Below are 22,756 nucleotides of genomic sequence, written 5' to 3' on the forward strand. Positions count from 1 at the left end.
AGAAGGAGAAATTCTATTCCTATAAATACTCTTTATAGAGGGGTTGATTATTGATGTTATGCATTGATTAATAAAAGTTTGTTAGAGATATTTTCTCTATTATTTTGCCTACTAGCCTAGTGTTCTTGTAGAACTTAGGTTTTGTGGAAGAGTTATAGTAATTGTGTGTTACAGATTTTGCTTCTACACGCTCACGCTGCATCGGTTGGTATCAGAGCCAGGTAGAAGCAGCGTGAGCGTGTAGAAGTAAAATCTGTAACACATAATTACTACAACTCTTTCACGAAACCTAAGTTCCACAAGAACACTAGGCTAGTAGGCAAAATAATAGAAAAAACATCTCTAACAAACTTTTATTAATCAACACATAACATCAATAATCAACCCCTCTATAAAGAGTATTTATAGGAATAGAATTTCTCCTACTCCTTTTAGGAAAAGAAATAATAAACCTACTTCTACTTCTACTTGAGAAAGGAAAAACAATTTAATTAGGAAAAGAAAAACAATTAAAATCTTAATTCAACAAGGAAAAACAAAATAACATAAAATATTAAAATATTTTATTCTTCCTTAACCAATCTGTGTCATTCTCTCGGGGTTGGGGAAAACTCGTCCTCGAGTTTTGTGGCAATCTTCCACGATCAATTGGAACCCTGAATAATCCTCTTCATCCTATTCTTCTGTGCAAGACAAGACGAATCAATATACTACTTATCAATCTTTTATCACTCATAATAAATCTTGATGCACGGATTTTTATTCTTGACCTCTTTTGCCACGGTGGGATATATGAAACAAGTACTAAAAAAGAATTCATGCACACATCCATAAACTTCATATTGCCTCCTCCACAAAGATTATTTAAAATCACTCGTTCACGCCTTTTGTTGACCTTTATCAATTCTTGTTCAATAAAATCCTCCCAGAAGGGATCAATAAACTTTTGTTTCTGAATGTCGAAAGTCTTATCAACGATGTGAGTTATGGGCTCATCTCGTATGTATATGACTTTATTTTTATCAAGCTCAATCTTCTCTCCTTAACTAAAATCTTCAGGATAGTCTTCATAAATTGGTGGAAAGTCCCAATCTACTAGACAAACTCTTTCAATATATTCATCATCCTCTTTGATATTGCAGCCCTCCTACTTGATATCAAGATCCTCCTCCTCCTCCACAAAACATGGATTTGGATGGTAGTTTTGAGGTTGATTCCAACGACTAAGGCAGTGAGCTGCTTTGAAAGCGCATCAAACCACTGCTCTATTCGTTGAAAGAACGCCTCTAATTGCGCATTGCATGCAACCTTATCGCGTTCATACACGTAATCTACAACAACAGGTTTTCCCCCACGTACTCCTCTTTGTGCATAGTAGGAACCTAGCCTGGCTCTGATACCAACTGATGCAGTGTGAGAGTGTAGAAGTAGAATTTGTAATACACAATTACTACAACTTTTCCACGAAACCTAAGTTCCACAAGAACACTAGGCTAATAGGCAAAATAATAGAGAAAACATCTCTAACAAACTTTTATTAATCAACGCATAACATCAATAATCAACTCCTCTATAAAGAGTATTTATAGGAATAGAATTTCTCCTAATCTTTTTAGGAAAAGAAATAATAAACCTACTTCTACGTCTACTTAAGAAAGGAAAAACAATTTAATTAGGAAAAGAAAAACAATTAAAATCATAATTCAACAAGGAAAAAGAAAACAACATAAAATATTAAAATATTTTATTCTTCCTTAACCAATCTACGTAAGATATTTTTCTCAATTTTACCGGATTTCTCTTCCTTTATCCTGGAACTTTGACTTTTGGGGGTTGTTGGTACTGTTCAGGCTGTCTCTTCTATATTTAATGCAGTGGAGGTGAGGTTAGAGCTCCATCATTAATGCAGAGGTAAAGATTTTCAACCTTCTTGCAAGTTCCAGAATTTTCCCATGGTTCCAAGAATATCCTGGAAATCACACGTGGATCACTCGTGCACGGGACTTCGGGTAAGGTGGCATCTTTCCATCTCCACGGGAAATAATCTTTTGTGTGACTCATTTTTTCCGTGGTACTTGGGATGACCCAGCTTCCCTCGTTTCAGGGTTTATTACCCATTAAGTCTTCCTTTCAAAACACAGGCTAGACCCAATTCTTTCCCATGGCCCAAATGCTTCTTGGGTTAGTTTGTCCGAGAGGTGACTGTTCCACTCCCCATAGTCACAAATAAATTGTGGAAGATATTGTATTAGTTGATTTTTTTTCCCCTTAATATAGATTTTCTTTTTCTTTTTTTCAAAAGAAAAATGTCAAATTAGGTAGATAAGTGATTTGGCGTACATGAAAAAACTTGGACATTTTAAAGAACCTTTTCGAATTGAACGGGTTACAAGGAACTTTCACCAACTTTGACTAGGATTAACTAGTTCATACGATTAAATGGTCTAATCAAACACTTGTACTAGTCAAGATATCAAGTCAACAGTTCACCAATCCAACTGATCGGGTCAATTTGTGTTTAGTAACCATGTTTTTATATAAATATAAAAGAAATTGATTGGAAACTATACTTTATATATTATGTAATTACGAAGAGCCTTGTAATTCAATTGGTTGACATTTATTAATGTTTTGAACGTAAATATCTAGAATTCAAATTGACTATCAAATTATCAACAAAAGAATGCAATAAACGACTTCCTTGTCATGGAAATAAAAATGAGTCAGCCTATTTGTGCTTTAGTATAGTTAAATTATTCCTTGAAACTAGTTTGGATGAATCACCTTTAATCCATTAGGCAACAATTCGAATGATCAATCATGTGTATTTTAATCACATGACTTATTAAGTCACTTGAACAAAGGGCACACCTGTTAAATAAGTCATAATTTAAAAACACACATGAATAGTCGTTTGAACTATCACGTAGTGTGATTGAGAATTTTTGCCCAAGTCAATTTAGAGAGATATTCTATTTGTAATATAGAACTAATATATTGTGGTTGTACTTCGTATAAAGTTTTTTTCAACAATGCTATAAACATAACAAATTTTATAACTGTTAAAATGTGATATTTTCTAATTAGTGGGCCAAAATGAGCATTTGCCCATTTTGCCCAAAAGATATAGCAAAATGTTACTGTTCTGAAACTATCTAGCAAAAATGCTCCTGTTTTGAAACTCGATTTTTAGATGCCACTGTTCTGAAACTATCTAGCCAAATGCCTCGATTTTGAATCTCGATTTTTAGAAAATCGAGTTTCAATGAAAAACTTGATTTGATGAAAATCGAGTAATTTGAGAAATTTTACATGGAACTCGAGTTCCATGTATTTTTTTTTAGTTTGATTTCACAAAACTCGATTTTCTAAAAATCAAGTTTTTCATTGAAACTAACAGGGACATTTTGCTAAATAGTTTCAAAACATAAGTATTTTGCTAGAAAGTTTTGGCGAAAAGGGCAAATGCCCATTTTGGCCCTAATTAGTGCAATATCTCTTTTACGTGAGATACAATATCATTTTTACATGAAATTACCTCTTATATCATTTTTATTGTATATCAATCACAATGTCATCTTAAAAGTTGTGAAATTTGTTGTTGCTCCCCCAATATTCTTTGTTACAAAATTGAGTTAAATTCGAACTATGGTGACACATTGCTTACCGTCTTACACCCTCCAAATTTAGTACTTTTCATGAAGTCAGATCTTATCAAGAAATTTGTCACTTCTAAAGGAAGTGTCCCAGATTTGCTTGCCTAAAGACAAATTTTCTGTTTTCAAAACCAGAAAAGGAGGAAACTTAAAGAATACTACTTCTTCTCTGGAATGAATGTGGAAAAAGGAAAGAATGTACTTTTACATGATATGTGAGAACTCATGGTGATTTTCTTCTTATTATGAAGAGTTTAAAGTTTAGACCCATTTTACAGTTACAGAATCACAATGCACTTAAAAAATCAAGCAATTATAGTTGTCGATTAATTGGCACACCTGACAGTCTTTAACAGTTAAAACTTGCGGATTCCACGAGCTTCATCTTCTTTACCCCACTGGACAAGATCACTAGCCAATCAAAAGAAGCCACACTCTCTTTTTGTGTTTTTCTTTTCTGTGCAAAGCCACTTCATTCACATGCAACATGCAGTGGTCCACTAAATAATTTCATGGAGTGGTTCACTTCAATGTCTTTCCTCAGTGTGTGTTTGTTTACCGGTTAAAAAGTCAACTTATTTTATTATTAGTTTATTTTTATTACTATTTATAGAGAGTTTAAATCTTTTGTCTTACTTTTCCTATCTCACTTTATGTTTTATTAATAAAAACTTGACAAATGTTCACATAATTAATTAATTAATTATTATCATTAATTAATAATAATAGTATTAATAAATCAATAATGGTAGTAATTAATTAATTAGGTGAACATGTGACAAGTTTTTATTGGTGAAGTATAATGTGTAGTAGGAAAAGTGAGACAAAAGATTTTGACTCATTTATGGGTACATTGAACTATTTCAATTAACTTTTACCTTTATAGTATTTTTAGCAAAAAATTTCAACTCCAGTAAAATAACAAATCTCAAACAGACCCTATAAATGACAATGGTGCCCCCTTGTAAATCAGTGACAAATCTGGTAAAAACTGCAATTAATTATGCAGTCAATTCACTAACAACACTTGCGGTTGGAACAGTTTTTTAGTTTTTATGCTTTCTACAAATTTTTTTAAGGCAACAAAATGATTATAAAGAGCCATTAAAATAAAATAAATTCTGACAAAAAAAGAAATAAAAGAAATAAAACATAAATCAAATAGTATTAAAAAAGTCCGAAACTGACTATAAAAGAACCTATGTCTCTCTCTCTATCAATTGCTCATCTCTCTCTCTCCCTCTCTGTAACTCTCACTCTCTCTCTCTCCCTCTTACAATGCCCCAATATTGCTCTGCCTCTGTTTCATATTTATAGAAATTAAGAAAGGGTAAGTATTGGCTGGCATAGATTGTGAGAGAGGAGGCTTAAATAGAGCAGAAAATTGAGGTTTTTCTGTACTTGCCATTTCTGAGAAGAGAGAGATCTGTAGCACTAGTACTCACAACTTTTTTCTGCATATCCTTACCAATTAAGTCACTGAGCCGCTTGTTAGTGTCCCAACTCTACCACATTCTGTGCATTTATAAACCCAAATTAGAGAGATCTACTTGGGGGGGTTTTAAGTAGGCACAAAAAACTTTTTACCAGTGAGAGAGTGAGAGAGAAATGGCTGAAATTACACAAAAGCTTGTGTTGCCAGAGACATTCCAAGGGGTGAGAGATGAGCTTGCAGGACAAATTGGGATGATGTGGGAGCTTATCAAAGCACCATTGATAGTCCCTCTGCTGAGACTCGGTGTGTACATTTGCTTAGCCATGTCACTCATGCTCTTCATGGAGAGGGTTTACATGGGTATTGTCATAATCCTAGTCAAGCTCTTCTGGAAGAAACCAGAAAAACGTTACAAGTACGAGCTCATACAAGATGATGTGGAACTGGGCAGCTCCAATTTCCCTGTGGTTCTTGTCCAAATCCCAATGTTCAATGAAAGAGAGGTCCGGTTTATGTTTACTTTCGTTTGCTGTTTTTACCATTGTAGTTCTCTTTTTGATGGTTTTTATGCTTCCGGATTTCTGAGAAAGCTCTAAAGTTTGGTTCTTTTTGTTGTCTTTGACCTCAGGTTTACAAGGTCTCCATTGGAGCAGCATGCGGACTTTCATGGCCGTCGGATCGTCTCGTGATCCAAGTCCTCGATGATTCAACTGACCCTGCTGTCAAGGTATTTCCCGTGTGTCTTTTTTTGCTGTATACGTACTCCATATGTCAAAGCCATCAAATCACTCCCTAAAATTAAAAAAAATGTCATTTAATTTTGCTTTAGCTAGTCTTTAATTTGGCACTAACAATTTCTTTTCCTTAAATTGTTGTACAAGTATTGCAATTTTCTTTTTTCCTGTGGTGTGGGTCAATTCTGAATTACATTTTTGCTGAAATATGCATTCAATTCCCAAATTGTGCATCTTTGCATTCCTTCCTAATGATTTCAGTCTTTTTTTTTTTTTTTTCTTTTTTCCTCTTCTGGGTCTATTTGTTTTTGACTTTTTTTTATTAATTCAGTTCACAGGAGCATTTTCTCTTATGTTGTGTCACATTTCATAGTCCTTTACATGCCCAATTCTAAAAACCAACATTATAATGTTTTGTAAACATCAAATTCCTGATCTGGGTTCTACTGCTAAGACCAATTTATGATGTTAAAAAAAAAAAGTTTCATTTTTGGCATTATATTAATCACCCAAAAAAAATAAAATTGCAGCAAATGATTGAGCTAGAATGCCAAAGATGGGCTAGCAAAGGCATAAACATAAGGTACCAAATTAGAGAGAACAGGGGTGGATACAAAGCTGGTGCTCTCAAAGAAGGCCTCAAGAGAAGCTACGTTAAACACTGCGAATATGTGGTCATTTTCGACGCTGATTTCAGGCCTGAGCCTGATTTTCTAAGGCGGGCCATTCCTTTCTTGATCCATAACCCTGAAATTGCTCTGGTTCAAGCTCGCTGGAGATTTGGTAAGCCCTCAAAAACACAAAGATATTGATCCATATTTTGGCCATTAATCACGGTCCATTTAATAGGTTTTTATTATCTTTGGTATTTGTATTATAAAGTGTCGGTGCTCTTTGCTCTCTCTTTCTCTTTTGGTTTATAATAAGTATTTGGACTTTCATAGTTTTTATTTTTTTGTTACTTTCTAGTCGGCTAGAATGGTTTGCAGACCTGAATGGCGTGCGATGGGGCCCACTAATGTGCAACCATAAATCACGGTGTGGGACCCAACAGTAGAGTCCACTGGGACCTGGGGCTCCTTGATTTTGACACTTGTTTGTCTATAGGCCGTACATTACGGGCCATGGGTCCCATAATTGGATACATCTTAAGCCCTTTGATTTGCAAGTACGCAACGATTCAAGAAAAAAAAAAGAAAGACAAAATATGATCAGTTTTTTTTTTTATTTGAGAAACACACACATATATTATAGTATTATAGTATATTATGTTATAGTATTTTATTTAATCTTAGGAGTATTTAGTGACCATTAATTAATTAATAATGAGGATTTGTGTCCAGTCTTAGGAACAGCTAATCTGTTGGACATAAATGCCCCCCACACCAAATTTTGTAACTCTTAATTAGGTTAATGAGAAATTCTTTTTGGTCCGGAAATGACGCAAGTGTCCTAAACCTTAGACCAAGAGTTGAATCACTCAGTTTTTTCCAGGATAACAGTACTAAAAGTTGGGGTAGGTTTGTCATTTTGTTGAAAAGAACCAGAATGGTTCTATGTAAAAATGTAGCAAATGTACTGCCTTTACCAACTATTCAGATCTGTTGTACGGATCACATGGTCAACTCTCTTGGTACAGTGAAAAGTGTAAAAGTTGAAGGGTTATTTTTTTTTTTTTTGATGGGTTGAAGGGTTAATTTGTCATTTCAGTTTGGGCACCAAATTCAGCAGCACCACTTTCCACGTGCTCTTTATTATAAATAAATGATTTGGATAGGTTTTGGTAAATAGATTTAGCTTATGTCGGTAGTGTATTACATAGATTTTTCTCATATCAATTAATTTTTTTTTTTAATTAGGTTCGGATTGAACAAACTCACATTTTTTATTCGAGCACAAAATATTTTACTAGGTTTTGTTTTTTTTAAGAGTTTCATAACTTATGGCATGATGATAATTTTTATCATTAGACTAATACATCAATTGATTTTTGATATAATTAGAAATTTAACCTTAAATTTCTTATTTAACCATTAGAGATTTTACCAAATAGCTAATGAAAGGTGAAAACAGACAATTTTGGTAGTTTTTGTGATACTTTTTCTTCTTTGGGGGTGTGGGGAGGAGAGAAGTGATTCTTCTTGAGATACATAATTGAACAAAAAGTGGGGTATATAAAAAATAAAATGGGAAAAAATAGCAAGTGGACAGTACCATAGGCCCAGTTGTGGACCTTACTCTGGCTGCCGACACATGGACTGTTTGTAATGTATACGCTCACTCCATCGTGCTCCCCTATGACGTGGCAAATTTTAATTTGAGTCACGTGAGGACAAATCGTAAATGGCTCAGCATCATGTGAGGATTTTTTTTATTTCCTCTCCTTCTTTTTTTGTTTTTTTTCTCTTATCTTTATTTTAATATGTGAACAAATGACAATGGCGTATTTGTCACATTGTTTAGAATCAAATGGGAGATCGCCAGCCCACCAGTCTCACGGGATTCGTGAGGGTGGGTCCGTGGCAGATTTCTCCCCCTTTGTTTAGTTTAACTTTGAGTCTCTTTGACCCTTCTTTTTAGCACAACAAGATAGGCATTTTATGTGTGCTTTTAAACCTTTTAAGCACAAAGTACTAGTTCTTTGACCATGCCTTTGCTTATGAATATATGTACCATTTTTATGATATCTAATCTAATAATAAATGAAATCAATATCGAGGTGGTAGTGATGGGTTTTGTTTATTTCAATGGTTGCAGTGAATGCTGATGAGTGCCTGTTGACAAGGATGCAAGAGATGTCACTGGATTACCATTTCACAGTTGAACAAGAAGTTGGGTCTGCAACACATGCTTTCTTTGGTTTTAATGGTAACCACCTTAAATTAATATGAATTAATGTCTAGTTATACTTGTTCAATGTTCACAAGCCAGATTAGATTAAGGAATCGAATTGATTTTGATGTACTAGTTCCGTGGACACAAGGTAGACTATATCAACTATGCTTTAAAAGTATAGTATATAATTAAAAAAAGAACCTACAAGATTGGACATCATGTGACAGAACTGGTCCAAAGTATTTGAACTGAAGAGAACTTATAATGTGGACAGCTACATATATTTATTGGTAAGTGAACGTGATAGGAGCAGGTGAGGTCAAGTCTTTAGGAAAAGGATGAATTCACCAACTCTATAAGATTATTTAGTAGGTTTATACCATTTTCTCAGAGTATGAAAATGATGTTCTTGTAAACACTGTCATTGTCATAATCATCATTATCATGATTCAACATATGGATTATGAGTCTTGGAAAGAATTTTAGGTAAAATTCTTGGAACACCGATTTTTCTTGCAATTTATGTTTTTGGGCTCAAATTTAAACCATTGCAATGATTTGAAATTTCACAATGAGTCAAAATTGAATGTGTCATGATGATCTGTGGGGAAATTTAGGTCAATGGTCGTGCTCATATGTTGTTAACTTCCACCAGGAATTTAATTCATTTTTGACTGCTTATCCAGGAGTAGTTAAGGATTTAAAGAAAATAATAAGAAATCGCATTTATTAAAAATTCCAATGTACTTCTTTCGATGTTAATGTTATACATGGTATAGCACTAACAAAATTATTCTACCATTCAGAATACCTTAAGAAGACTCACAAACGATAAACCATGAACCAAAGGCATTTGCTAGGACAGAACACCTGTGCTTTGGAAGCTATATGTATATCAATAACTTAAAAAGAGCTTAATATGTGTACCACTAATATTCTGAGATGATAAATTTCAAATTAGTTCTATATTGACGATCACCACACCCTTTCAATCATGTGCAATGTTTTTGCCATCTATAATGAATTGTTTTATGCATATGAATTAATGAAGGGACTGCTGGTGTCTGGAGAATTGCTGCTATCAATGATGCGGGTGGTTGGAAAGACCGAACTACAGTGGAGGATATGGACCTTGCTGTCCGCGCTAGTCTTAAGGGGTGGAAATTTTTGTACCTCGGCGACCTCCAGGTATCTAGCATTGCAAAAATGAAGTTATTATTCTATTTGTCTGAGTTTAACTAAGTCACAAAATGAACTCTGCCTTCTATTGTATCTTAGCCATATCTTATAAACTTGTATATTAGCGGGTTATGGCATTTGCTAAATTACCAATTAACTTTATCGTAGGTGAAAAGTGAGCTTCCTAGTACTTTCAAAGCCTTCCGTTTCCAGCAGCACCGGTGGTCCTGTGGTCCTGCTAATCTGTTTAGGAAAATGGTGATGGAGATAGTTAGAAATAAGGTCAGTTCTATTTATGATATGCTATCGAAGAATACAAGACTTATAAAATTATCTAGTTTTGTTGGCAAACAATTTGGGCCCTTCTTTTTCTTAGCTTCTAAGTTCTAATGTTATTTATTTTGTAAACATTGCTGCAGAAAGTAGGGTTTTGGAAGAAAGTGTACGTCATTTACAGTTTCTTCTTTGTTCGGAAGATCATAGCCCATATGGTTACCTTCTCCTTTTACTGTGTTGTACTTCCCCTGACCATCTTGATTCCTGAAGTTCATGTTCCAATCTGGGGAGCTGTTTATATTCCTTCAGTCATCACCATTCTTAATTCAGTAGGAACTCCAAGGTCTGATTTACTGTATAAATTTGTTTAATCATCCATTTTCTTAGATATTCTTGTCCCCAAATCAAGAACTCCTTTTGCTTAAGTAGTCTCAAACTTGCAGGTCAATTCACTTACTTTTCTACTGGATTCTTTTTGAGAATGTGATGTCAATGCACCGGACCAAGGCAACCTGGATTGGTCTGCTAGAAGCTGGGAGGGCCAATGAATGGGTTGTCACTGAAAAACTTGGAGATTCTGCTACCAAGAACAAATCAGGAGATGCTTCAAAGAATAAGACAAATGCCAAATCAGCTCCTAAAAGACTACGATTTAAATTTGCAGATAGGTAAAATTTTGTTTAAACTCATAAATCTATCTGTATAGACTGCAATCAGCATGATAGTTAGTATAAACAAAATTTAAGATTCTCCGACCATTTCAGGTTGGAGATCTTGATAAATAAATAGTACTCCCCCCTCTCTACTAGTCTTTTTGAGACACACATGAATACTGGCAGGGAGAGGGAAATATGTACTAGCCACAAAATGATGTAGGGCCACACAGGAAATTCCATGTGTTGGACCAAAATAAATTTTTCCAAAACAGCCAACTCCACAACTCTAGAAAATAATTTGTGGTGATTAGTTTCCTATTTTTCTTTTTCTATTTTCAATTGCAAAAAGTCAACAGTTCTTTTCTATTTAATCTTCACCTAAAGTGATAGTTCATCATCAGCAATTAAACTTTTGGTATAAATGATAGTTTATCATCAACAATTTTGCTTCTAGGCCATGCAATTGTTGTGTGTGAGTGTAAAAATCAAGGTGAAGGGTGTGTATATATTTCCTAACATGCATTTCCTTTTTTTGTTTTTTCTTGGTTAAATTTGAACAGGCTCAACACATTGGAGCTGGGATTTGCAGCTTTCCTCTTCTTCTGTGGATGCTATGACTATGTCCATGGGAAGCACAACTACTTCATCTACCTTTTCCTCCAAACCTTTAGCTTCCTCATTGCAGGTTTTGGCTTCATTGGCACCATCATCCCCAGCTCTTAGTGGCTGTATTCCTAAATTATATACATTAAATTGGTGCATCATTTTAGTGTTTGTCCTGCCGTGTCCATATCTTTCATCCCAACACCGAATTATATATTGCGGATAGGGGTTGAGCAACCATTGATTGCGATTTGTAGTATGTCAACTTATTCAAGAAGAGTTCATTCGTCATATTTGACAAGAAAGGTTATTGCCGTGCTTTCCTCAGGATATGTCATGCAATTACTCAAGTGATATTGGAAAATAACAAAAAGAAAAGGCTCACATTACTGGGAAAACACATTATACAGAACCAAGTACAAGGAAGAAGCTGAAACAGCATATTTGTTTAGACAACAAGGAGACTGTTATTTAATTTGTTTTGATAGATTGTAGTTGTGAGATTTTCTTCTTTTTTCGGTTTTCTATTTGTTAGTTTTCCTTAGTTTTGGTGAATAATCCAAGCAATCAAAAGGGTGAACTTGTAATCAAAGTATTTATAGGCTTAAGCCTTCATATGCCGCTTTGGTATTTAATGTTTCAAAGTCCATAGTTAAGGGTGGAGAATATTTTACAAAAAGCAACAATTGCTACTTAGATTTCCTTTGAAAGACTGCAACAGTTTGTCTATTTTTATCAAAATCAAATTTAACTGATTTTCTTCTTGCAAATGAATATTTACTCTTTGCTCCTATAAAAAAATCAGTCGTTCCTCAATCATATAAAAGCTCCCAAGTTGTTAATGATATTGATAACTAGTATGTGATATATTTTCTGCAGTTGGTGTTTTTTTCTCTAGGCATATTACCTCTCTTTCTATAAGATTATGTGCTTTAATTTTTGGGTTTTATTAACGTGTACCATTTTATGTAACTTTTTATGAAAAAATGAAAAAGTGATTAACTATTTTTATAACTTTTTAAATTTTCCATAAAACTTTCTTAAAATAGATGATTAATGTACATATATTAACTGTACCCTTAATTTGTATGTAAAAGAGGGCATAAGGGAACATTTTCATGTCTCTTGTCATGCCTTGTCCCAATCATATATAGGTAAGATGGCATGAATTGCGTTTTATGATTCCACGCTATCAGTGGTCACCTTTTGGCTTACTTCTTGTTACCATCATGTCACGGGTAGCATTGTTTAAAATTGGGGAGGGTTTTTACTTTTTAATTTTTAATGAATTTTTAAAACTTGAGGTTTATGCATTACTTCTTGTGGAAGTGTCATTATCTTTTGTATCCTTTTCCTTTACTTGAACCAGTGATAGTGATAGTGAGAGAGACAGAGAGAGACTTGCACACAATTATAATATCCAATGGAGGTAGTACAAAAGTTATGGTACTAGAGCTAGTATCATAGAGGGCACATTAGTTTATTTGAACCACTGGTAAGGGCAAGAATTGTTTTTAATTAAAATTTGGAAAGATACCAATAATTGGCTTCTTTAAAATATCACTTTTTAATGCATGCCATATATTATGGAAACTTCCAAAGCAAGTTGTTCTGATAGCCTTGTCATGAAAAGATAAATGTCACAAACAGTGGACTTAGGGGTCCAACTGCTATGAATCATTAGCCCTTTATGCCCTTTGAATAAGTACATTTGTGATTTATCTCACATTAGGAACTCATAACCCAAAAAAAAAAAAATGCAGAGGAAAAGAACAAAGTAATTCACCATAGGTTCTGATAAAAGAGGGAAAAACAAACATAAAGCATAAATCAACACTGAAAATGCACTGTGCCATTACCAATTGGAATGTTCACTGATTACAACTATATAATTTAGTGTTTTTTATTCTTTATTTTATTCATGGGGGCCAGACCCATGTTAACTTTAATTACTGACAAAATATAGGAAAATATTTCAAATATTTTGTGACTTAACACAAGCTAAGTTTGCAGTCAGACTGCAAGACCCATAAGTCATAATATAATTTTCCTCCAATGATAAAGCAGATCATAATGAACCTTATACTAACCCATTTGGCTATTCGATTATGAACCAGATCTCATCCAATAACTTTTTATGGTCATAAACCAGGACTTTTATTCAGCAAAAAAAAAAAAAAAACTAGGACTTTTATATTCCATTCATAATATCAGAAGCACTCCTATTGCCAACCAGTCATGGGTGAATAACATAATTATAACAATCCACAAGGTGGTTCCTACTTCCTACCAAACGATAAAAGGAAAATAAAATCCAGTAGTTAGGCATTATTACTGTAGTGTGAGGACCAACCAACCAGGCTACATTTCCCTTTCAATTAATATGGAAAAAGCATGTATGCTATTTTGAGATAAGTTTTTAATACATTTTTATTTTAAACTTTTCTAAGATACATGTCTTGCAACAGATCATTTTTTTTCACACTGCGTGGATCTCGCACATGACACGCTATTGTTATTAAACAAAAAAAAGTTGTAAATACATTTTTATCTTAAACTTTTCAAAAAGACACGTGTTGCAACAAATCATTTTTCTCACACTGCATGGATCTCACACATGACACGCTCTCAAGAAAATAGATCTGTGGAAGCTACTTATCCACTATGCAATCTGTTACTGTTTATAGAATGTAGATGAGTTGTCTTTTACGACTTCCATTCCATTCTATTGTTTAATAGTATTTGAAAGTGAATTTTTTTAAATTGGGTGAGGTATAGTTCTTAACGAAGACTATAAAAAATAAATAAATAACTAAATAAACAAAAGAAAAATAGAAAATGGAAATGTGGAATACAAAAATTCACTTGGGATTAATTATATTACAAGATTGCTTAGATGCTTTTCCATCTGAGAGGTTTTTCCAAATATTTGATCCAATGATGTGTAAAGGCCGACAATCACAGCGAACATTTGGTAATGTCATATGCAAAGTGGTTTTCTATGACGTTTACCCTAGCATCTTTCACCCACACACAACAAGTCTCGGAGAATGAGCAGTAATCTGGGGAAGGTTTTCCCCGAAATTGCTTCTTCTTCTTCCTTTAAAATTCCAAGTCATCATAGCATTTAATGTTTTATCCCATTGTCTTTTTCATCAAAGGCTTGTCTTGAAAACTACCTTCCAACTTCCAATTTTCTATTAAATCAACATTTTTAGCTTTTTTTTTTTTTTTCTTTCTTGAAAATTAGTTTTAATATCTTTCACTTTTCAAATTTATGTCATTTTGTTGGATTTAATGGCCATATTGAACCAAGACACCAATTGGTTTTTAGCGTAAATGGAGATTGAATCTCAAATTTATCATTCAATCATCAGAGACTTTGTGGGTTCCAGTTAGCTCAACGGATAAAATCTCTAATGGTTGAATAAGAGATCTGAGGATCAATTCATGCCTAAACCAAAAATTAATTGGTATCTTAGTCTGATTTACCAGTTAAACTAACTGGAACTCATGCTCAAAATGAATCTTAAATAATTAAATTGAAAAGAACATGCAATTTATAATTTTTTTTTTTTTTAAATAGACAGGCAAAAGTTTTTTTTCCTTATGACAGGAAAAAAATTAATTCAACACATAATATTTACTTTACTGCCCCATAAATTTAAAAAAAAAAAAAAAAAAAAAAAAAAAACACGCACACACACTATCTACTGACACTTTTTCTCCAAAAAAAAAAAAAAAACTATCTACTGACACAAACGCATGTGCCTCCAGGCTCACACAAGAGAATCATTTGAGAAGTAACCCAATATATAAAAATTTTTATATATAGTTACATTATAAATTTTGTTTTGTCAGGCCCTATCACGTGGGCTGCTGAATAGGGAGTGTTGTTGTATTTTCTCATGAACGGTTCCAATTTCCAGCTCGAATTATAAAATGAAAGCATCCACATATCACGTCACGTTTAATGCCCATAATTTGTGTACACCTTAGCCTTAGGCCCATTATCTCCTACATGTGGGTCAGCTATTTAATGTAAATATTCGGCACCTTCGTTTGAAATATTCTTTTCTTGGTTGCTATGCATTAATTGGATCGATTTGATAGCAACCAAACCCCAAGTCACTTTTATATGATTCCAAATAGCCAAAAAATGTTGTGCTGTTTGAAAACTTGTGACAAAGTTAATTATTTAGGACAAGAGAAAGTTTCATGTGGGAGGACCAGTTGTCTTCGTGTGTGTCTCATTTTTTGCAAATCTCAAGCATACGTATTTCCCCTAAGTCTGCAACACTATGAGTTCAAGAAACTACCGACATTTTTTGTGGTACATTCGCATATGTCTTTTTCTTTAGCAACTGTCTTATTGCATTTATAAATAATAGCACTCATTGGTGTATAGTAAAAAAATGTGTAAAATTTATATATAATTTTGTCTAAAAAGACCTACATCAATCTGTGTATAATTATGTAAATTTATAAATTTACTATAGTAATTGTGTAAATTTATACTAACACTATTTATTTTTCATTTAGTTTTTATTCTTTCTTTACGTATTTCAATGATGAAATAAGAGAGTTAATGATGGTTGTTGTGTATGAAAAAAAAAAAACAATTACAAAAATCAATGAAAATTGATATTTTAATGAAATACAGTGTAAAATAAATAACATAACGTGTGGCATTTAAAAAAATAAGTATGTAAAATAGAAAAAGTAGATTCTTATATTTTTTTTTTTTAAAAAAAAATTTACATGAATCAATGGGAATGACTTATCATAAAAACTCGGTTCTAAGATAGGAAATGTAGTATTATTAATTATGGAGTTGATTATAAACGAGCTAGTATAAGACCCACCTGTCGGTGATAGAGAGGTCTCATACGCCTATTGCATGTGAGATTTTTCCGCTAATAAACATGGCAGCCTGACACTTTCAGCTTATTGAATGTGGTGGGTTACTCGACTTTTCATTTATGAATTATAATAGCAAATTACCAGTTTACCACATGCAAATTCCCTTCCCAGCAGTCTGTCTTGGTGGCACTTTTGTAGTTGCACCATATATTCATATCCAACACTTAATCGACCTACCCTTCAATGTCAAAAATTAGGCCTGGTTTCATTCAGATCCAGCATTGTTAAAACAGGCACAAAATAGTAGTCCACTGGCCCAGTAGAAAAGTTTCTTGCTTTTGTACTTGGATTTATGAGAACTGAGGACTTGGCCCAAAAAATTGTAGAATTGCTATCCGGATTTGGCCCAACAGAAAAGTTTCTTGGTTTTGTACTTGGAATTATGGGAACTGAGGATTCGGCCCAAAAAATGATAGAATTGCTATCCGGATTTGGCCCAATAGAAAAGTTTCTTGCTTTTCTAGACAGAATTGCTAGAGTATCACGAAAATGGTATGATGTCAATCTAAATGGATTAAGACGTAATTTTAATTTAGTTTTAACATGGTACTTCCTTGTTTATGGCTCTCAAATATCTCATGATCACATAAGGCCTACAACCAACTCAATTGAACGGTTCTATACATATATAAAGTTCGACAATTACAAAGTTACAAAGAGGAAGGGTGATTCAAACCCTGGACATTTCCATATTAAAAGGGTCTTAGCAACTAAATGATATTAAAGGTGAACAGTTAGGGAATTAACCTTATATATCAACCCTTTTACTTCAATTAAGTAATTGACAATAGCATGAAAATCAAGCAAACGCGTTTGTAGTCCAACGGTTAGGATAATTGCCTTCCAAGCAATAGACCCGGGTTCGACTCCCGGCAAACGCATTAGTCTTATTTTTATTTTGAAAAATAAAAATATTAAAAATACAAAAAGCAATATTATAAAGATTGCTGGCTGTGGGGTTCGAACCCACGCGCACTTATGTGCAGAAGATCTTAAGTCTTCCCCCTTAACCTCTCGGGCAAACCAGCTCGTTGTTTAAATATATTCAGCTAATTATTATTAACCGTAACATGTGTTGTATTTGGTTCCGCGACGAAGTATCTAGAAGTAACAAAGACAATCTTGGAACGGCTCTGATTACATCATCACTCTCTCTCTCTCTCTGTTTATCTCTTATCCGTTTCCACAGCACACACGCCTTCTTTCTTAGTTCAAACGAAAACGCGTTTTTTAGTTTCTCCTCATCATCAAAAAAAAAAAAAAAAAAAAAAAAATCTAACACACAAACAGAGCCACAGAGAAAGAATCACAGTTATATATTTGGTCACAAAAAAATTGTGTTTTGGTGTTGGGAAATGGCGGAGCACTTGGCGTCGATATTTGGGACGGAGAAAGACAGAGTGAACTGCCCATTCTACTTCAAGATCGGAGCGTGCAGACACGGCGACCGGTGCTCGAGGCTCCACACGAAGCCCAGCGTAAGCCCGACCCTCCTCCTCTCCAACATGTACCAGCGCCCTGACATGATCACGCCTGGCGTCGACGCTCATGGCCAGCCCATCGACCCTCGCACCATTCAAACCCACTTCGAGGAGTTCTATGAAGATCTCTTTGAGGAGCTCACCAAGTACGGCGAGATTGAAAGCCTCAATATCTGTGACAACCTTGCCGACCACATGGTACCGCCCCTCCTGTTCCAAACTAGTTAACATAGAATATTATGTGTAAATATTTAGGCACTAGAAAGTAAATATATTATTATTATTGTTGTTGTTATTATTTTTTATGTACAGTTATGCGTAAAATTTTCAAAAATTCTGGGCCAAATGTAGTTTTATTATCAATGAGAAGAACATTGATTTTATATGATTTGGCAGGTGGGTAATGTCTATGTTCAGTTCAGAGAGGAAGAACATGCTGCAAATGCACTTCGCAATCTGACTGGAAGGTTTTATGCTGGTTCGTTTTTCTTTTTCCACTTATTTTAGATTGAGTTTGGGATTTTTTATTTATCGAATATTTGTAGTCTAAATTCTGTTTATGCTAGTTCTCAATATGCTCTAGCTCAAAATCAAATGGTACTTCTTTTTCATTAATTAAGCAATAGATTGTAAGGTCTCATGTTCAAGACCCATAGGGTTCATGTGTACTTGGGTGTCTCTCTCTTTTTGTTATCAATAGATCCTTATTACTTATCAAAAAAAAAAAGACCCATAGGGTTCATGTGTAACTTCCTCATATTATGATTGGATTGGCTATAATATGTAGGACACTTGTCGTATTGAAAAAGCTCTTTGAAGCAGAGTGGGGGACATGGAGAGAGATGGGTAGGGAGAAGACAAGAAGGCCACCCTTCCCTTTCACTCTCCATTCTGAACATACTGTAGAAGGTTTCTTTATCCTTAGAACTGTGTAATTTTATATTGGTTTCATGCATCTTTTGTCAAGAAGCTTAAAATTGGACTTTGCTCTCATGATTGTATCACTATTTGGCTTACACCGAAACCAAAAACTTTAAAATATGAATTAAAAAACTTTAGTCTTGCTAATGAGCTATAACTCAACTGACAATTTCTTCTCCCGTAATAATGGGATGGAGGGTGAGGTCGTGGGTTCAAGACCCACTAGGTGCGTATGTGTGAAACTTACCATTAGTAGTTTTGGCATTCATGTCTGGAATTAGAGATAATCAAAACATGGTTCACGTCTATCTCACTTTGGGAACCAAAAATTGCAGGCCGTCCCATCATTGTTGATTTTTCTCCAGTAACAGACTTTCGTGAAGCCACTTGTAGGCAGTACGAGGAGAACACTTGCAACCGTGGTGGATACTGCAATTTTATGCACTTGAAAAGGATCAGCAGGTAAACTGTCCTCTATGATATATTATATTCTCCGCAATACCTAAACATGTTATGCTCTGTCTGAAAGTGTTGCATCTGATTGTAATTCATCTAATCTGATCTTTTCAGGGAGTTAAGGCGGCAATTGTTTGGGAGGTACCGACGAAGGCACAGCCGCAGTCGAAGCCGAAGTCGGAGCCCCTACAGGCATCGTAGCTATGAAGAGCGCTCTCATGGGGGACGTGGTTCTAGCAAAAGGTATGATGAAAGGGATTATTATCACGAAAGTCAGAGCAGGAGGCACAGGACCACAAGCCCTGGCCATAGGAGAGGACGAAGCAGAAGCAAGAGCCCTGGGGAAAGGAGGAACCGCAGTCCAGTTAGGGAAGGCAGTGAAGAGCGGCGTGCCAAAATTGAACAATGGAATAGGGAAAGAGAACAACAGCAAGAAAATGCTAATAAGGTCAAAAATGATGGAGAAAATGCTAATATGCAGAATGGAGATCAGTACTATAGCTACCAGCAGCAGCCACCTCCACAGCAAGAAAAATATAATTACTGATCCTTTTAACAGTATCCGGTTCGTTTCCTCTTTCTCTTTGTTATTTTGATAGTCTTTGCTTCATTGGGAGAAAGTTACATTTCATCAAGGACCACCAATTTAATAAAAATAGCTTACAGCCCATTTTCCACTGTGCAGGTGGTGTGCAGGTTCACAGTTCTGATATGGAATTTGAATTGTTATTTTTCCTTTTTTTTTTTTTTTGGGTGTGTGGGGTGGGCTGTGCCTTTTCGGCTGCATACATACTGCTTTCTGTATGCTTCAATGCATGCTTTATCTCATGATAGGCTTCAAAGAAACTATTTTATCATCTTAAACCAGTTTTTTTGCTTCCATCTTCCATCTAAGTCTTTGCATTCCTTTTTAAGACCAACTGCTATCAAGACTTAACCATTTCATCTCTGCCCTATTTCCCTCTTAAACAGCTCTCTTTTATCCTTAATTGTCAACTAGTCAGTTCCTTGTAGGATTAGGATCCACTGGGTGTGAGCGAGTGTAGTTGCAAATTAAAAATAAAATAAAAAGATAGCAAAACTAGTCAATTCTTTTATTTAGAATCCCTTGACTAACTGTAATTGATGGTGCATTAAATCAAACAAACCTAACCACCTATATGATATCTTAAACTTCAACTCATCCTTTGATTAGATTTTTCCGAAGTGTCCTTTTTCCAGAATTGTATATATATGTGTGTGCGCGCGCGCGTGCGCGCTCCTGTGTGGAATTTATGCCACCAGCCTAATGGGTAGAACTCTTACTATAGAGGATATACGGAGGCATGGTGTCAATTTAAATAATGTTAGACATACAATTTTAAGGAAGTAATTGGTTAAGTTTGTCTCCTTTAGTCAACCCAATGGAAATCTTTGAGAAAGTCTACTTTTGTTTGTTGATTTACTCTTGCTGGGAGCCAAATTCAATAGTGTGCACCATAAGCATGTGTGGAACTTTTGTTTGATATGAGATATTAGTATATGCATGAATGATTTTACTGTCAGGGACTCTGTGAAAACCACCACACATCAGGGGAACGATCAAATTTCCATGGTTCTGTCTTTGGTTTAGTTTTCTATGAACTCTCTTTTACCTTACTTTACCATAGTTTTTGGGGAAGTTAATGATCTTACATGTTATGAGTTTTGCAGGTTCAGGTATCCCTGCTTCTAAGGACCAATATTGTTTTATTTGCAGCTTACCATGAAATTTATGTACAGGTTGTTGAGTGCAGCAGCAGGAAGGGTTTATGCATGAGAAGGAAAGCACCTGCAATCAAATTCTTACTTCTGAGAGTCGTAGGTGAGGTCTTGAAATATTATTGATGGCTTTCTGGTCACGTCGCAGGTCAGGGATATGGCTACAGTGTAAACATTTGCTATTTGGCAATTGATGTTATTTGTGTTTTGGGTTTGTATGTAATAGCTTTGGGATTATTAATTGGGTTCATCGTTATTGACATCATTAGGATTTGCATTGTGTATTAAACTATTCAACTTTTTAGCCTTTGTGTATTGTGTTTTGCAATATTTTGAATGCTATTTCATTTCAGCCAATATGGTCGGTATTTGCCATACTGATACTCAGTCCAGTGCATTTATTCCCCCCCTCTTTCAACTTTCAAGTTCTGCTGAAATATCAAGCCATTTGTAATTGTTCTGGCATTTTCGATCAATTTTGGGTGAAAGGTCATTCTGAGCTAAAAAATTGCTTTTGTACAGAATGAGATTTGTTTGAGCCCTTTCTCATTCTCTATCATGCACCTGCTGCTCCGGCTTCAATACCTTCTCCATTGTTGACTTCGACGCCAAACCTACTTTCCACCTTACAAACGCTGCTCCAATCACTCATAACATTAATTTTTGACAAACCAACTTTTCCAAACTTAACGACACATGTTTTCCAATCGCTCCAGCGACCAAACATCGGTAAACTAGAAAACCAAAATGAGGTGTTCTATATTTTTAAGCCTTTTTTTTTTTGTTGGAACTTGGAAACGGCGTCCTGTGTTCTTAAGAGGCCAAAAAAAAGGGGGGAAAATATCAATTATCAGAGGTAATTTGCAGACTAGCATAATTTTGGGAGAGAATATCTTTTAGTTAGCAAGGTTTTGAAACCGTTTAGGAAACTAGCATCTCAAGTTTGTGAAGCTCAATTTCGGCGACAAATTCAAGCCTCAAAGACTCGAGTTCTATTGCTAAGGTGGTGTAATTTATTCACGTGGAACTCAAGTTTCTCAAACTCGAGTTCTATAGAAGTATTTGAAGAACGAAGATGAAGATGAAGACGATCTGAAGAATTGAAGAACTAGATCCGAAGGAAGAAGAAGAAGGAAGAATACAATTTGGAAAACATAGATCCAAGGAAGAAAAAGAGAGATTTGGAGAACACAGAACAATTTGAAAAACAAAGGGCAAATCCAAAGGAGCAGAATGATCTGAAAAACAAAGGAGGAAGAATCTGCAGAAACAGATGAGAAAGGAGGAAGAATCTGCAAAAACAGATGAGAAAGAAGAAGTGCAGAGTTTATAATACTCGGAACTCGAGCATTTAAGACTCGAGTTTTATCATGAAACTCGAGTCTTAAAAACTTAGGATGCTATTTTTTCACATTGTTTTGCAAGTACCACCACTAACGAAATTGTTAAAAATTTAAGGCCAAATGAAAAAAAAAAAAAAAAAAAAAAAAAAAAAAAAAATCTCAATTATTAATACCCCATTTTGGATCTCACAAAATCATTTTGATCAATATATATTAAAACAAGGACCAACCTGACTCAAAATCAATATATATATATATATATATATAAGTAGAGACCTCATACGGGAGTGTATAAGATCTTGCATTTAGCCTTTTTTTTTTTACCTTTTTCATTAAGTTTTTCTATATTAATGTGTTGTGATGGTCCTAAGCGTTTTCACTTTTCAATTTTTTTATTAAAAAGTGAGAATACACAATTTGACCGATTTGCCAATATTTCATACTTTTTTTTTTTCTTTTTTGATAAAGTTTCATACTTTTCTCACAACCCATAATTTTGAGAAAAGTTTGTGTTTTAG

The 22,756-nt window shown here is 34.6% G+C and overlaps 2 protein-coding genes and 2 non-coding genes across 6 annotated transcripts; 3 read left to right on the plus strand and 1 right to left on the minus strand.

Annotated features, from left to right (window-relative positions):
- The first annotated feature begins 4,873 nt into the window (after nt 1-4,873).
- LOC115963568 (glucomannan 4-beta-mannosyltransferase 2) lies at nt 4,874-12,084 on the plus strand. Its single transcript, XM_031082619.1, has 9 exons — nt 4,874-5,594; nt 5,720-5,818; nt 6,356-6,608; nt 8,583-8,693; nt 9,712-9,848; nt 10,008-10,121; nt 10,259-10,458; nt 10,559-10,783; nt 11,332-12,084. Exons 1-9 carry the CDS (start codon nt 5,265-5,267, stop codon nt 11,492-11,494), a joined length of 1,632 nt encoding a protein of 543 aa, XP_030938479.1. The 5' UTR covers nt 4,874-5,264; the 3' UTR covers nt 11,495-12,084.
- A 5,022-nt stretch (nt 12,085-17,106) lies between these two features.
- TRNAG-UCC lies at nt 17,107-17,178 on the plus strand. Its single transcript has one exon. It is a non-coding gene; the product is annotated as a tRNA-Gly (tRNA).
- A 64-nt stretch (nt 17,179-17,242) lies between these two features.
- On the minus strand, nt 17,243-17,325 carry TRNAL-UAA. Its single transcript has one exon. It is a non-coding gene; the product is annotated as a tRNA-Leu (tRNA).
- Nucleotides 17,326-17,454: 129 nt separating this feature from the next.
- Nucleotides 17,455-21,243, plus strand: LOC115963623 (splicing factor U2af small subunit B-like). Of its 3 annotated transcripts, none has more exons than XM_031082703.1 (5): nt 17,455-17,976; nt 18,175-18,256; nt 19,035-19,161; nt 19,270-19,720; nt 19,841-21,243. In XM_031082703.1, the coding sequence occupies exons 1-4, from the start codon at nt 17,653-17,655 to the stop codon at nt 19,700-19,702; spliced, it is 966 nt and encodes a 321-aa protein (XP_030938563.1). In that variant the 5' UTR covers nt 17,455-17,652; the 3' UTR covers nt 19,703-19,720; nt 19,841-21,243. The 3 variants fall into 3 exon arrangements, with proteins under 3 accessions (XP_030938563.1, XP_030938564.1, XP_030938561.1); XM_031082704.1 differs by having other exon boundaries at nt 20,917-21,243; XM_031082701.1 differs by having other exon boundaries at nt 19,270-21,243.
- The last annotated feature ends 1,513 nt before the right edge of the window (nt 21,244-22,756 follow it).

This window comes from Quercus lobata, chromosome 10 (assembly GCF_001633185.2).
Source record: "Quercus lobata isolate SW786 chromosome 10, ValleyOak3.0 Primary Assembly, whole genome shotgun sequence".
In the NCBI taxonomy this organism is placed as follows: Eukaryota; Viridiplantae; Streptophyta; class Magnoliopsida; order Fagales; family Fagaceae; genus Quercus; species Quercus lobata.

Coding starts and splice junctions, on each gene's coding strand:
- LOC115963623 (XM_031082701.1), top strand. CDS start 17,653: ATGGCGGAGCACTTGGCGTCGATATTTGGGACGGAGAAAGACAGAGTG. Junction 17,977..18,174: donor ACAACCTTGCCGACCACATG/GTACCGCCCCTC, acceptor ATGATTTGGCAG/GTGGGTAATGTCTATGTTCA. Junction 19,162..19,269: donor CACTTGAAAAGGATCAGCAG/GTAAACTGTCCT, acceptor TGATCTTTTCAG/GGAGTTAAGGCGGCAATTGT.
- LOC115963568 (XM_031082619.1), top strand. CDS start 5,265: ATGGCTGAAATTACACAAAAGCTTGTGTTGCCAGAGACATTCCAAGGG. Junction 10,122..10,258: donor TGGAGATAGTTAGAAATAAG/GTCAGTTCTATT, acceptor ACATTGCTGCAG/AAAGTAGGGTTTTGGAAGAA. Junction 10,784..11,331: donor CGATTTAAATTTGCAGATAG/GTAAAATTTTGT, acceptor AAATTTGAACAG/GCTCAACACATTGGAGCTGG.